The 15,893-nt window shown below is 34.8% G+C and overlaps 1 protein-coding gene and 1 pseudogene across 2 annotated transcripts; one reads left to right on the forward strand and one right to left on the reverse strand.

Annotated features, from left to right (window-relative positions):
* Window positions 1-6,327: 6,327 nt before the first annotated feature.
* On the forward strand, window positions 6,328-8,015 carry LOC107816785 (pentatricopeptide repeat-containing protein At3g06430, chloroplastic-like; annotated as a pseudogene).
* A 3,179-nt stretch (window positions 8,016-11,194) lies between these two features.
* Window positions 11,195-13,148, reverse strand: LOC107816787 (ubiquitin C-terminal hydrolase 12-like). 2 transcript variants are annotated; one of them, XM_016642535.2, is made up of 4 exons: window positions 13,077-13,148; window positions 12,853-12,982; window positions 12,668-12,770; window positions 11,195-11,565 (listed from the first exon to the last, which is right to left on the reverse strand). In XM_016642535.2, the coding sequence occupies exons 1-4, from the start codon at window positions 13,099-13,101 to the stop codon at window positions 11,494-11,496; spliced, it is 330 nt and encodes a 109-aa protein (XP_016498021.1). In that variant the 5' UTR covers window positions 13,102-13,148; the 3' UTR covers window positions 11,195-11,493. The 2 variants fall into 2 exon arrangements, with proteins under 2 accessions (XP_016498021.1, XP_075086474.1); XM_075230373.1 differs by having other exon boundaries at window positions 11,548-11,568.
* Window positions 13,149-15,893: the final 2,745 nt, after the last annotated feature.

A 15,893-nucleotide genomic window follows, 5' to 3' on the forward strand; every position in this document is an offset into this window, starting at 1 on the left:
TTAACACTGCAAGTGCTTTCGCACCTGCTACCCACTTAACCGCATCTGCGGTCTCGCAGGTGTGGACACTTCCTCCGCTTATGCGGTTATACCTGAAGGTCCCTGCCTTCGCTTCTACTATCACACATGTGCAGATGCGAGTCCCCTTCTATGGAACTTCCTCCACACTTGCGCTACATAGCCTCCTCACTGAGCTCCGCTTCTGCGCCCATACGTCGCATCTGCGACCACGCAGGTACGGAAATACCCTCGCACCTGCAACCACTGCACACCCCTTTCCAGGCCGCTTCTGTGCTCCTCACATCGCTTCTGTGGTAACGCACCTGCGACCAATTCCATCACAGGTGCGATCGCGCCAGACCTGGTGCACATCAGCAATCCTTCAATTTCAAACTTCGATCCGTTAACCATCCGAACTCCACCGGAGGCCCCCGGGATCGCAACCAAATATACAAAAAAGTCCTAAATTATGATACGAACTTAGTCGAGGCCTCAAGTCACATCAAACAACATCAAAAACACGAATCGCACCTCAATTCAGACCTAACAGAAACTAAGAAATTTTAACTTCTACAATCGAGGACGAAACCTATCAAATCAAGTCCGATTGACCTCAAATTTTGTGTACAAGACATAAATAACACAACAGACCTATTCCAACTACCGAAACTAAAATTCGAGCCCGGTAACCAAAAATTCAACTCTCGGTCAAACTTCTCAATTTCTGAAACTTCTAATTTTTTAACTTTTGCCATTTCAAGCCTAAATCAACCACGGGCCTCCACATCACTATCCGGACAGACTCCTAAGACTGAAATCACCCAACGGAGCTATCGAAACCATCAAAACTCCATTCTGGGGCCATTTACACATAAGTCAACATCCGGTCAACCTTTTCAACTTAAGCTTCCAACCTTGAGATATACAATAAGCCACAATTTAGAAGTCAACCAAAAATCTTTTGAAATGCAATATAAAGTTGATCATACCTTGATACTTTATTGAATCGGTGGACTTACTAATTTTCTCTTTACTTCATATTATTTGGAATGTGAAGATAAAGGTTAATTCTCCATCATACTCATTTCCAAACCGATCATCTTTCAGAGGCTTAAAGCTTGTCATGCTTTTAGTTAGTATTACAAAAAATTATGATCTTAAGTGCATAGTTAAAAAAGAATTGTCAAATGATAATCATAAAATTCTTTTAAATGATAACGAGTCTTGATCACAAAAATGTGGTTCAAAAACTTTTAACTCCAGAGAAAGGTGAAAGAATAAAGTTCTGCTATTTTCAAACCATTTAAAAAGTATTTCAACATCCATATAGAGACAATTTACAAACTTTGTAATATGCACATGGAAAATAACATTCTAACAAAACTCTCCATGAAAAAATAATCCTTTTTGTTGTGAAACCTTGGGCTACAATGTATATGAAAATGAATAAAAGTAATTATAGAAAACATTAAACATAGTTATGAGGGAATTGTACAAATGCCAATTTTATTCTGAAGGAAGCAAAATCTTTCTTCAAGCAAAGGTTTTGTAAAAATATCCGCTAACTAATTTTCAGTATTAAAAAATTCTAACACAATATCTCCTTTAGCAACATGATCACGTATAAAATGATGTTTGATCTCAATTTGCTTAGTCCTAGAATGATGCACAGAGTTTTTTGATAAACAAATTGCACTAGTATTGTCACACATAATAGGAACAAAATTAAGACATAAATCTTAATCTAACAGTTGATGCATGATCCAAAGTACTTGTGTGCAATAGTTTCCTACTGCCAAATATTCAGCCTCTGTGGTGGATAAGGCCACACAACTTTGTTTCTTGTTGTGCCAGGTTATGAGAGATTTTCTAAGTAATTGGCACGTTCCACTTGTGCTTTTTCTATCAAGTTTATATTTACATCTGAAAAGCCTTTGAGATTGAAATTTTCTAAACTTTCATACCATAAGCCATAGTCAACTGTCCCTATCTGATAATACGTTTAACAACAGTCAACTGAGGTTCTTTAGGAGCTGACTGATATCTAGCACATTTGCAAACACTAAACATAATATCTGGTCAACTAGCTGTAAAATAGAGTAGTGAGTCAATCATACCTCGATACATCAACACTCTTACCATTTTTGTCTTCATCCAAAGTAGTCGATGGATACATAGGTGTTCCTATGACCAATCTAATCAAGTTTCTTGTTAGATATCCATGATTGCAGCTCCTTTGCTTGATAATAGATTTTCACATTTTTTATTCTTTCAGCTTTGTTCAGTAGATCTTGCATAGCTAGAATCCATCATTCATCGCTTAATGCTTCTTCATGTTTGTCTAATTTTACTGGCATGGATGTGTCGTTATCTTGTTTATTGCTAGCCATCCACTGAAAGTTCTCCATACTTATTCACAGTTTTCTTAAAAAAGTATTAGTGTAAAGAAATCGCACATGTTGAGATTTCTCTACAATTAATATTCTGAATTTCATAAAATCGAAAGTAGTAATGAATAAGGAATATACCAAGAGTCTTACCAAGACAGTTACAACCAAAGGGAACAAGATAACCAAAATTTAATTTATCTTCCTTCTCATAGCTCAGATAGAATTTCATTCACGATAAGATCCAAAAATTATTAAGGCACATATAAGCTAATGATAGCAATTTATACAAAAAATGATGCTTTCTTTTCAATTCTGCATTCAATTTAGGCCCCAAACTAAATGTGTGAGAAATCATGTATGCCACAAAAAAATGTCAAACAAATACTATAACTCACATCTATGATCAAATACATTATTTTCTTATTAAGGAATATAGCCTAGGCAAAAACATCAATAGAAACATACACATGTATCTTCTAAACTTTTGAGTTATAGGAATGGTCAAGTATCTCCACATGTGCATAAGTTATTTTCCTTAAGGTTAAAACAACCTTCTTGAATTTGAAAGAAGTAATGAATATCAAAGTAAATCTCCTTTTTTAAAAATTTTAAGCACATGACGACATAAAAAATGTATGTATGCTTGTTTATCCTAATGTTGATACAAATGGCATGGTTCATGCAAGACATACATTTGTGCTATTTAACATCTCTAAGTCAAGGATAAAAATAACACCAAATATAATTATAGAATAATGCAGATAGTTGACTCAAGAAATATATACTTATCATATTGCACTTTAAAAAATAACTAGATACGCATCACTTTATAATTCATCAAAAGAAACTTGGATAAATTTTAATGATACCAGTCACTCAAGTTTTACCAGCACGTGTAATGGTTTCTTCATCCTTTATAGAGTATGTGTAAACTTTGAAGCATCTTTAAGCATGTTTCTGGACCAGTCGTTATGCAAAATATCATTTATTCCTTTTTATGGTTGGACTCAGAATTCCTGCAAAATAAATTAATTTATTTTTGGTACCCAAATCTTTTTGGGTCCTTGAGGGTTAGTAGCTGGTGTAATTGGAGATGCATATACCTATTTAACTCTTCAAACATATTTTGATCTGCCATAAGTTTTTGTATAATTGCATGCAAATACTTTATGTCCAAAATTACCACAGTAGTGGCATGTAATATGAGAAGAAAAGTGTTTACCTGCAGCTGCCTTATTAGTTGACTTGGGGCTTCCCTCAGTCAACTTGTTTAAGGTAGGACATTTACCAGTAGATCCCTTTTCAGTCGACTGATAGTTGTTAAGCCAAGGAGACGACTTTGATAGATCAAAGTAGTGGCTGAAAAATTTGTGCAAGCTACTTATTTGTTTGCGAAGCTCAAAATTTTTTTCTTGAAGTAAGTTGTTCTCCAACTGATATTCTTCAAGCTGAATATCCAAGTCTTTCTTTTCACTTATCAACTTGTTATATTCTTCAAGTTGGATCTCCCAATTCTTTTTCTCTTTTCTCAACTTATTATATTCCTTAAGAACTTTCTCAAGGTCGTTGAGAACCAATTCAATATTTTCCTGCAATTCATCATATTTATCGCAATACGTAATAAGAGCAGGACATACCTTGTCAATTTTTTTCATTGCCATGAAACATATGTTCTCTATTCTTTCATGATCATTTTCTTCTTCAGATTCATTCTCGTCGTTCCAAGTTGAGATTCTATGATTCTTCTTCTTGAAGTTAGAATACTTTAATTTCATGTGTCCGGATTTACCACATTTGTAGTAGCATACATTCTCTTTTTGTTGAACCTCATTCTTGTGGCTCTTGTGATGATTCTGGATGGATTGAAATTTTTTATTCTGCTTCTTTCTACTCTTCTTTTTTCTTGTCTTGGGTATCACTGCCAAGTCTTCTCGATCTTCACCTTTTTAGATTCTTCAAGAATTGACTTGGATTCGATTTTCTTAACTTTGTTGGTGTCTCCATGGATATTTTTCAATCTGTCCCATATATCTTTAGCAGTCTCACAAGTGGATATATTCTTATATTCTTCTTCACTAATTGCACAATAGAGCATGTTGATTGCTCTAGCATTTATTTGGATATATCCAACTACTCTCTTGTGTAGTCAAATATGGATACCCCTTTTTCAAGCTTCCTTCCATCACTATTTTTTGGAATAGGTCTAGGTCCATTCTGAATAACTAGCCAGGCTAGATAATGTATTGATTGAACATAAACCTTCATTCTTTCCTTGCAATGGCTATAGTATTGACTGTTGAAGTACGGTGGCCTTTTTGTTAAGTATCCCTCTTGAAGTATGGTTCCAGTAATTTGATGACATGCCATGGATCTTTTCTCACTTGTTGTTAAGCAAAAAATAAAGATGTGAGACCTGCTCTGATACCAATTGAAAGTACAAGAGGGGGGGGGGTGAATTGTAGCCTGTTAAAAATTTCTAGTCGACTATGGTATGCTCTTAATCGACTGATGCGGAGACAGACTGTAAAATACTATTAGTACTTTGATTCACTCAAATACTAATCTCAACAAGCAGTAATAACATATGAAAGCAGTAAGGTAAATGACACCAGGAATTTTATACTAGTTCGGAACCAATATGGTATCCTACTCCAGTCTCCTTGGGTTGTAAGGATGTTATCTCTTGATCTCTTTGTGAAATGAGTTGAGTACAACTTCTATGATTTTCAACGTTCACCAGCAACATTTACAAGGTTGGTTTTCACTCGCTCACCAACAACGAACAAGGGTTGGTTTTAACACGCTCACCAACGATGACTCTTTGATTTTTACTCGCTCACCAAAGTATTGAATAATGACATAACCTCTAAGGAGATACTGCCTCTCTAATATTTTTCTGTCTCTCTTCACTCTTTTGTGTACACAGTAAATCTACTAAAAGTAAATCTCAATGCTTGTTAAGAGTAGAACAAAGAACTTGTAGTTGGATAGACAATTGTATAGAAGGCTGCGTATTTGATTCTTGAGTTCGCCTGTGTTCTTATAACTGAGTATTATTTTTGATGCCCACAGTATGTTACTGATCTTTGATTCCAGAAAGATGTCTTTGATTCCTTCAAGAGTGATGGGCTGGATTAATTAATCCAAGGAGTGCTCTTGTTCCATGCCGAGATGCTCCACGGCTCCACGCTTTATTTAGGAAATGAACATCACTTCAAATTGTCTCCATTTGGTGGGGTAGATTAATATTTTCAAGGAGTGCTTCATGCTCCATGCTTTTATTAAAGAAAGGGGCAACACTCAAATTGTCTTTCACTCAAATTGTCATGCTTCATGCTTTATAAAAAGAAAGTGACAGCACTCAAATTGTCTCCTATTATATTTCTTCACTTTGTTTCTGGATTATTTTCATTCCGGATATCTTATTTCTTCATAATCAATTCCATAAAATATTTAATCACAAATATTCTTGCCCTTATGAGTTGCTCCTTCCTTTTATAGAATCTGCATATACTAATATAACATTAGTCAAGACTTCTTTATGGATATTGATCATTATTAAAATTCTAAACTTAACAGGAATATGGGGAGGAGTACCCTATCAAGAATATTAAGAAATTGGATAGAAAGAATGACGTCACTGCTTGGGTCAATACTGTTGCTGAAACTCTCTCTGATTTCATCGAAAAAAGCAATGGCAACATTCCCTGAAGGTACAAATTGGTTCTTCATAGTATTGGCTACTCAATTGTTACATCATAAATAATTCTTTTTCTCTTTTTAGGGTTGGGCGACCAGTAAAGTATACTCCTTCCTCCCAATTTTTGTACCCTTTCTTTTTTCTCTTTATTCAACCAGTATACTTCCCACAAATGGAGTAGTCCCATCCTTGCATTCTATTGATACTTAGGTTCTGGCATTCACCTAACCTCCTTGGTAAATTTATACAAGTTTTAACAATATTTTATTTTTCTATATACTTCCAATCCTAAAGTTTTTTTTACCTCTAGGTATTTGAGATGTTAAAGAAGCAGCCTTTTTATCAACCAAACGAAGGCACTTACATGAGGCTCCTTGATCTTCTTGGAAGCTGTGGACAACCAGGGCAGGCTCAGCAACTTTTTGATTCAATGATTGAAGAGGGAATGGAACCCACATCAAAATTGTTTACGGCGTTGATTGGTGCTTATAGTAGAATCAACATACTTGACAAGGCATTTTGTTTTTCTTCACAGGATGATTGAGCTCCCTCATTGTCAGCCAGATGTTTATTCTTGCAGTATATTAATCAAGGCATGTGTGGACGCTAGCCGGTTTGATTTGGTTGTCCCGTTATGAACAAATTGTTGATCATTCCATAATCCTAATACTGTCACTCAAAATATAGTCTTGAGTGGTTATGGTAGAGCAGGCAAGTATGCAGAAATGGAGAAAGTGCTTTTAGGGATGGTAGAGAGTGCTGACAGCAAACCTGATGTATGGGCTATGAACACTATCCTGAGCATATTTGGCAACAAGGGGAAAATTGAAATGATGGAGAGATGGTATGAGAAATTCCGTAGTTTTGGGATGGAGCCATAGTCGAGGACATTTAGTATCCTCATTGGTGCTTATGGGAAGAAAAAGATGTATGATAAAATGTCATCAATAATCGAGTACATGCATAAACTGTCGTTTCCATGGACAACATCAACATACAATAATGTCATTGAGGCATTCTCAGATGCAGGTGATGAAGCATATGGAATGCACCTTTGATCAAATGCGTGCTCAAGGGATGAAAGCTAACACTAAGACCTTTTGTTGTCTCGTCAGAGGATATGCAAATGCAGGCATTTTTCATAAGATGATCGACACTGTCCAGTTAGCTGGGAAATTGGAGATTCCTGAAAAACACTTCATTATTCAATTATATTATTTATGCTTGTGCAAAGGCAGAGGACTTTAGGAAAATGGAGATCGTTTTCTAGCGAACGAAAGACCCGACAGAGAGATAAGTATGCAAAATCTCTTAACAATGCATTGGAGCATCCAGGCTACATCCAATATCTCTGAACTCAAAAAAAAAAAAAAAGAATAACTTGGATTGCTAAGATCATCTAGCTGTCTTTCTGAAACTGATAACTGTCCACTATCATTGAGTTTATGAAGTTAAGAGGTGACCTAGGCATGCCCAAAAAACTTGTTGCTCTGTCAACTGTAGATTTGATGGTTGATTCTGGTATACTTAAAATTGAAATAAAGATTTTGTTTTCTATTGATATTTTTGATTTCTAACTTTTGGCATCTAGAGTGTCCTTTTCTCCCAATATTGAACTGCTATGTTAACAATACTTGCTATTTGAAGTTCAAGCTGGTTTTGCTCTGCCAGTACTTATAAGTTTTTGGAGCCTTGTACTATGTTCATTATAATGGATCTCGGGGAAAGGTAGGTGTTGCCTCCGTCGTGGATAAGACTTGAGAAGTGAGGTTGAGATGGTTTGGACATGTAAGGAGGAGATGCCCGAATACCCTAGTGAGGAGGTGCAGAGATTGACGATGGTGGGCATGAGAAGAGGTAGAGGTAGGCCGAATAAGTATTGAAGAGATATGATTATACATGATATGGTGCATTTTTAGCTTACCGAGGACATGACCACTGGTAAGTGGGTGTGAAGGGTAAAAATTAGGGTAGAAGGCTAATAGACAGTTGAGCGTCTTTCCTTTCATTCTAGTAGTAGTAGTGTTATTCTAGTATTTCCTTATTCTTTGTATTTTATTACTACCTAACTATGTTACTCGAACTCTTCAAAAATGTAGTTGGATGCGTGTCGGATCGTCCAAATTTAGTGCATTTTTGGAGAATCCGATACGGTTGCGACAAACACTTTTGGAGAATCCGAGCAACATAACTAATTACAACCATCTATTTTTGTTGTTCTAGTATCTTGTTTTATTGCTGCTTTGTTGACTTTTCCACTATCATATTTCTTCTCTATACTGTTATGATTTTTGCATACTTGCTTGGAGCCAAAGGTCTATCGGAAATAGCCTCTCTATCTGCACAATGTAGGGGTAAGGTTGTGTACTCACTACCCTCCCCAAACCACACTTGTGAGATTTTACACCGGATTTTTTGTTGTTGTTGTTCTCTCTTTCTTACTCCCTCCCTTTATAAAAGAGTGTCATAGTTTGACTTGGCTCAAACTTTAATAAAGGGAAGACATTTGAGATATGTGCTCTTAAATAAGTCATAGCATTTGCATGGATATAACACTTTAACATGTGATCCGAAACATGTCATAGCATTTGTGTGACTATAAATGCTTCCTATTAAGTAAGTAGTGAAAGATGCCAATTTTTTTTAAAATGGACAAATAAGAAAATAGTGTCAATCTTTTTGAAACAAAAGGAATATCTTTTACTAATTTGTCTTTTTTTATTCGGCGGTGAAAATATTGTTTGTGTTGCCAAAAATAGTACTGTTGAAATTCATTAGATACAAGGAAACCTTTAAATGGGACATGGAAGATACACCTTCTCCCAAAGAGAAGAAACTCCCTCTCAGTTGTGTAACAGATGCAAGATACTTTTTGAAGTTTTCCTTTGTGGCTATAAAATTATTATTTAAAGTTAATAAAAGTTTGAAAGAAATGCGTGTAACTTCTCAGAAGTTTGGTTCCTAACACATTCTTAGTTTGTAAATTTTAATAATACGCTTACCTTCATATTCTTTTCGGATAATTTGAGAGAACTCCCTCCAGGTTTCGCCCTATCACACTAATCTCCCTTGTGATTTACAATATTACGCTTATCTCCCTTATTTTGATTTTTTTGTAACCATTCTTTAAACTCATTTAAAATAAATATAAATAAAATATAATTTGACCGATCTGCCCTTTTTAATATTGAAAAATACGAACCAACCCAACCTATATACACCCCTACCTGTATATTTCCTTTTAGTAACGAGATGATATTTTAAACTACAAATAGACTATAATTGTTAAGCTTTTAATTTATTCTATGTAACAAAACTACTAATATATATTTTATTGTTATTACTGAAGAAGGTTATCCAATTTGTAAAATATATATGGAATGAGGTAGTCACGGTATCCCAGTAGCTTGACTTGCAAATATATAATATGCTCATGACAAAAGGCCAGAGTTGGTGACAATATTTACGAAGCTACGTTATTAATATTCGACATTAGTCTCTTGCCATTTTATTTATTTTATTTTTCAAAAATATTCCAAACATATCCAAATAAAATAGGGGCTACGTCGGTTTCATTAGTTCTTATGTTGTTTTCAAGGACCATTTTGATGACAAGAAAAATCAAACTTTCTCTAACACTCGAGTAATTAAATTCAAAGTAATTTCTCTAATTGAAAGAAATTAACATTAAAAGGGCAAATCTGTCAAATTGTATTATATTTATATCTATTTATATTTATTTTAAACAAGTTTAAAGAATGGTTAGAAGAAAATCAAAATAAGAGAGGTAGACGTAATATTGTAAACCATAAGGGAGGTCAGTGTGATAAGGCGAAACTTGGAGGGAGGTCTCTTAAATTATCCGTTTTCTTTTTCATATTGTCCATAACAAAATTATATCATAATATAATAGGAAAAAAAATGCCCCTATGTTGCTAAGTGCTAATAACCCTTTCCTACCAAATTGAACGCCAATGAAGGCAACAACGGCCATCAACTACCAATTAACAAATACACCAGTACCATGTGATATGTTTCATATTTCCTATTCTATTTCTAAATGAATTCTAAGGTTCCATTTTGTTTTAATATAATTTATGTAAAGCTTAACAATTCACTTAATAAGAGAAAACAATTATGTTGTTGATTAATTCTACTTTTAGTTCTGAGGGTCTTCCTTGATCACTAAGAAATGCACTAGCTTAAGTTAAGACAAAGAAGACGGAATTAAAGCATCATTTTCCTCTCTTTAAACCAATAGTAATAGATACAACAAGAACACAGAAATGGTTCAAATACTAAACATTAGTAGTACATTAAATTGGTGTGATTATCAGACTTACTAATTAGAGCATTATATTATTAGTAGTAGCCCCATGCACAGTGACTTCAGCTTCTATAACACAGGTGTCTTTGACCAGAAAACCAGCCCCAGGCAAACTGAAGTACCCAATCGATATAAATCTTGGCCATCCACAGAACGTATGTGATCCACTGAACCAATAATTGGCTGCAACCAAAAGTAGTACACATGAAAATGATGATATATATGAATGCTACCATCTTTTCAACATCTGACATCATTTCGTTTATATATAAAATAATACCGTAGAAGTACTGTTACCTTTGCCGAAGTAATTATTTGCATTGATTTGATCAAGGATACGCAATGTAAATTCTGCATATATTTGACTACCCTGAGATAAGCTGCTTGGTTCTGCCAATGCCAAGTATAGTGATAGATGGCTGCCTGTACCCCTCCCTTTTCCCTTGGGGTGTACCTGTATCTTCCTCCCTTGGGGTATACCTGTATCTTCCTGTTTTAATTTATACATACATACCAATCACATGACATCCATTGTCAGTAATTGAACTATACTGTACAGATAGAATACAATGACCTCCTTTTGTGCATGTATAAGTTTTTGAACCCCTTGACAGATGGGAAGCTAGCTAGCTTTTAGTGTAGTTTCAAAAGTGATTCAAAAATTGTATATTGCAGCTTCGAATCACAGGTATGTCATTCTTGTATTTTTTTTGAATCCCTTACATTTCAGGTACCAGGACTAACAGTTATATTGAGTTAGACAGCTTGAGTAAGGAAGCGAGTACTATTTATGTTCTCCTTGCATGAAGGTCTTGGAGTCTTCACAATCCGCAGTGAGAGAAGAGAACTTGTCGATCTTCCAGGCGTGCTTATAGCTAATGGGGTCTTTAACCATGGACAAACAGTCGCCTCTACTTTTGAACTTTTCTTGACATACATAAACCTCTGCTCCTAAGACACATATGTCATCCACAACATACCCATTTGCTTGATTGTTGAAATCTTCTTGACTTATGAATCGATCAAATCCCCATTCCACCTTCATTGCATGGAATCTTCTTCCTTTTTGAACTGTCCTATCTGTTGTTGTAATTAAGCAGAAATGTACAGCAGACATAGCTTGATTCTTTCTCCTTCGTTATAAGATCCTACTTAAAAAAAGAAATTAAGGAGATGTAAGAGCAGTGACCTTGGAGCACCAAGTAATCGTCATTGTTTTGAGAGAAAAGGGCCAAATATACCTCTCTACTTTTATATATTATCTATATTTAACCTCTGTTATACTATTTGGTCAAATTTACCCCTACCGTTATACTATCGGGCCAAATTTACCCTTACAATCAGCAAACATTTAAAAATACCCCTTGATCTGTTAAGTAATCCAAAATATCCTAAATTCTTTTTATTTAAATTACTTGTAATTCTTCTTGCTCCATTATTTTCAAAAATTACTATTGATGTAAATGTTAAAGTTACTAGACTATACAAATTATTCATAATATTTTTTAATTACCAATACACCCATTTCTCTTTTTGTAATAAATAAAATTGGTTTAAAATTTTATTTATTTTTCAATCATATACACACCGTAGAATTTAGTGGGTCTATTTATTGTATATTATATGCAGTTGATCATCATGTATATACATGTATATTCAAATATATTTTGTCATTACCTAGTTAGTATAGAGTTCGATCGACTAACTTAAGAGTGCACAATGTGTAGACATTTAATTAAATCAAAGTTGAATTAGACAATGTAAAGTCTCCGAGGAACTTCAACTTCAATCACTAAGACTTGTAAAGTCTCCATACATTTGGTACAACGAATTCATTAAAATTGGGATGTTGTAAATACTTTTAGAATTTAGAAAAGCTACCTAATTTAGATTTTCAATTTACTATACTTTGTTTATTCGATTGTATTATTTAATATTTTTCTCTCTAATTCAGAAAGCAGGTAAATGCCAATTATTTCAAAAATAGTGGACCAAGAAGAACAACAAGTGATTCAAATAAAAGAAATTTGGAAGATTTTGGATTAGTTAACAGATCAAAGGATATTTTTAAAAGCTTGCTGATTGTAGGGTTAAATTTGGCCCGATAGTATAACGGTAAGGGTAGATTTGGCCTGATAGTATAACAGAGGTTAAGTATAGATAATATATGAAAGTAGAGGGGTATATTTGACCCTTTTTCCTTGTTCTCATCAAGCAAAAAGAGGCGAAAAAGAGCATGGACCTCCCAACCTGAGGGACAAGTGAGCTTGCCTCCGCCATCATCAGATATATAGAAACGTGCTTCCCTTCTGCATTCTTGTTTTTGTTTCCTTTTGGATGAAACACCAACTTCCTGCACATCCAATTATTTGATACAATTTAAAATTTAAGAGACTAGTAATATTAATTAGATTCCACTAGTGATAAAGTTGCACCATTTATAGCCGCCAGCTTCAAAATAAGGGGAACTGTATTTCTCAATATTGTTCTTTTTTAGCAGAGATAGTGACTGAATCTTGAGAGTGTAATGAGTAGGGGGAGTTTCTGAAATGGATCTTGAAACTCCTGCAAACAAAATATTAGTACCAATGCACCATTAGGACATATATACTGAATGCATCATGCATGAATTCTAACTTTTAAATCCACAAAAGCGCACCATCTTCGTTGCAGAAATCAGCCATGACCAAGTATTTATTAGTAGGTAATCACGCCTTATCTTCAATTCATTTCTATAACCATTGGCTTGTTATTTATATGTATTGCCCAATTCATAAACCTTTGCTCCGAAAGTGCCTCAAAAAGTTATCCTTTGCTTAAGCCGGATTATGTTTCTTCATGTTAGCAAGCACGCATTCTCTGCTTGTCCTTCTGACAAACCTCCCAAAGTTTCCAAATGGTGGTTTCTTCCCTTTGGAGTTCATATATTCACACTCCACAAATTTAAAACGGCACTCCATCTAAAATAGATTCCTCTTTTCCCTTTTCTTCATAGTTTGTTACCATATTTTTTAAGTGGACCAATATAATATGTTTGCTTGTTATAGTTTAGGTCCGAGATACTCCACTTCATTCTTTTCATAATTAACAATTTAGTGATTTTAGTGTAGTTAGCAAAGAGAAGAACCATTTCTAACGGATTAGATTGGAAACTTCTAAATTGGCTGCACATATTAGAAAAAGGCAACCATTTTTGGATCTGAACGACGGCACTGGAGCCAAAGAGATGAGATGGACCCAGAGGCTGACTTAGAATTTCGAGCTTACAGGTTTTGAATTCTAGAAAAGACAGCTTATTAAATTTTGGATAAATTATTTATAAATATTAAGTGAATTTCTTTAACACAGCTGTAAAGTTTAAACTAATGCTATCGAGTTTTGCCGAACTATCGAAATGTTAGCTCCGCCACCAAAGGGGACCGAGAGAAAATGATCTTAGGAAAGAAGTCCGATGTTGACCACTTCATCTAAAAAAGTAAATTATAAAAGATATATTATGTTAGAGAAGAACTCTGGATTTATACTTGTAGTTTGCTAAATAGTTTACATTTACCCTCTGTTATACTTTCCGTTTAAATACACCTCTATCATTAACAAAGTAAGCAAAAATGCCTCCAGCCCTATCAGTTATCCGCGGTGGCACCCCGCCGCTCAATTAAAATGCCACGTATGAATCCAAATTATACACATGTCATTTTTTAGTTGGACATATACCCGAATTGTGAACTGCTGAATCAATTTCAGTAGTAATCACGTCCAATTCACACCCAATTAAAGAGTATGAAACGGTCGTTGCAATTATAAAATCCAATGCAAGCTGGGGTCGAATCCACAAGGAGTTTAAGTTGGTGTTAAGGTAAAAACTCAAGAAAAAGAACTTGAAATAACAAATTTAGCTTTCAAACAAGTGTGGATAATTGTTATCTAAATTAACTTCTAACAGATTGAACTAACTAGTAAGCAAATAGTGAGTGGAATATTTTTGATGTTTTTATCAAATAAGGGAAAAACCTAGGGTTGTAACCTTCACCTAGGTGTAAACCTAATAGGTAGAGTAAATCTATATTTTTTTTGGAAAATCGGGGTGTGGTATGACTCTAAATACTCAAGTACCCACTCAATACTTCTCGATCAAAGAGTGATTATGCCCAAATTGGTTTTCTCAAGACCAAATGTGTAGCAATCTAAACAATTGATATGAGTCCAAGAGGGATTATCCCTATCTCTAGTTCAAATCCTTTAATCAAACTAATCAAAACATCAACTAGTTCAATTTCTTCTTAGCCAAGTTTTTCTAGACTAGATTCCTCTTTCTCAAGTAAAAACTAAGTCAAATAGGCATGAATCAATATTTGCAACCATTAATTCTAGATATAAAGCATAAACAAGGCTAAATAACAAACACTCAATCATAAACAAGCATTATTATTAACAACCCATAAGTTTTACACACTATGATTGGATCACAACCCTAGATAAAATCTAACTACTCATAATCTTAGACATAAAAATATTAAAAGAAGAAGTAATTGAAGACATAAAACTAAAATTAAAAGGTAAAATTAATGGGGTTTCTCCAATTGTAGTCACAAATTACCCAAAATAGCTAACTCTAACCACTCACACCTGCTACGTACAAAAGTTTCCCTAAAAAATTGTTTCTCATCTATTTATTGTGCTCTGAAATTTGCTGACAAGAATATCCTTCGGGAATTTCTGCGGCCGCGCATAAACTTCTTCGGCCGCACTTCAGCTTCTACGGCCGTACAATTTGGTTGTGAACCGCACTTTAAGGGAGCTTCAGACTTGTTCTTTTGCATCTTCTCTGATCTCTCAATCTTGTCAGTGCGAGCAACTTCTACGGTCGCACAATTTGGTGTGCGGACCGCACTGCTGTTAAAATCCTCTGAAGCTTCAGGGTTTAATCTGCGGTAGCACTTTACTTTTTGTGGGTTGCAATCTGCTGTTGCGGTCGCAGTTGGAATTCTGCACAATGCACTATTCTGTGCACTTTTCCTCTTGATTGTTTGACCTAGAACATCTCCTCTTTGAGTTAGATTTCTTCATTGAGCTCACATCCTCCAGCATCCCGGCAATTCACACATTGTCATCAGATTCAGAAACAAAAATCACTACTTTCGAACTAAAAACTAAAGCAAGAAGGCAATAATAAGTGATTAAATCCATAGTTATCAACTCCCCCAAACTTAAATTTTTGCTTGTTGTCAAGCAACTAGATTAGTTCTCTCCTTCCCTCGGTGAAAGTTCATTTCAAAAAGTCACTTATAAGTCATTTATACTCAGTTGGAACCAACTACTACCCACAATACTCATGCAATCTCAACAAGGTGTCAAAATTTTCAAAAATGTGCAACTTGCATGTAACTCTTGTGTGACATTTAAGCGTCAAGAATTGACTTCACTCATCAAGGGCTCTTGTTCTTTCATGTAAATTATGGTGGACTCCAAACTCTTT

Source organism: Nicotiana tabacum, chromosome 14, assembly GCF_000715075.1.
Source record: "Nicotiana tabacum cultivar K326 chromosome 14, ASM71507v2, whole genome shotgun sequence".
Taxonomy (NCBI): Eukaryota; Viridiplantae; Streptophyta; class Magnoliopsida; order Solanales; family Solanaceae; genus Nicotiana; species Nicotiana tabacum.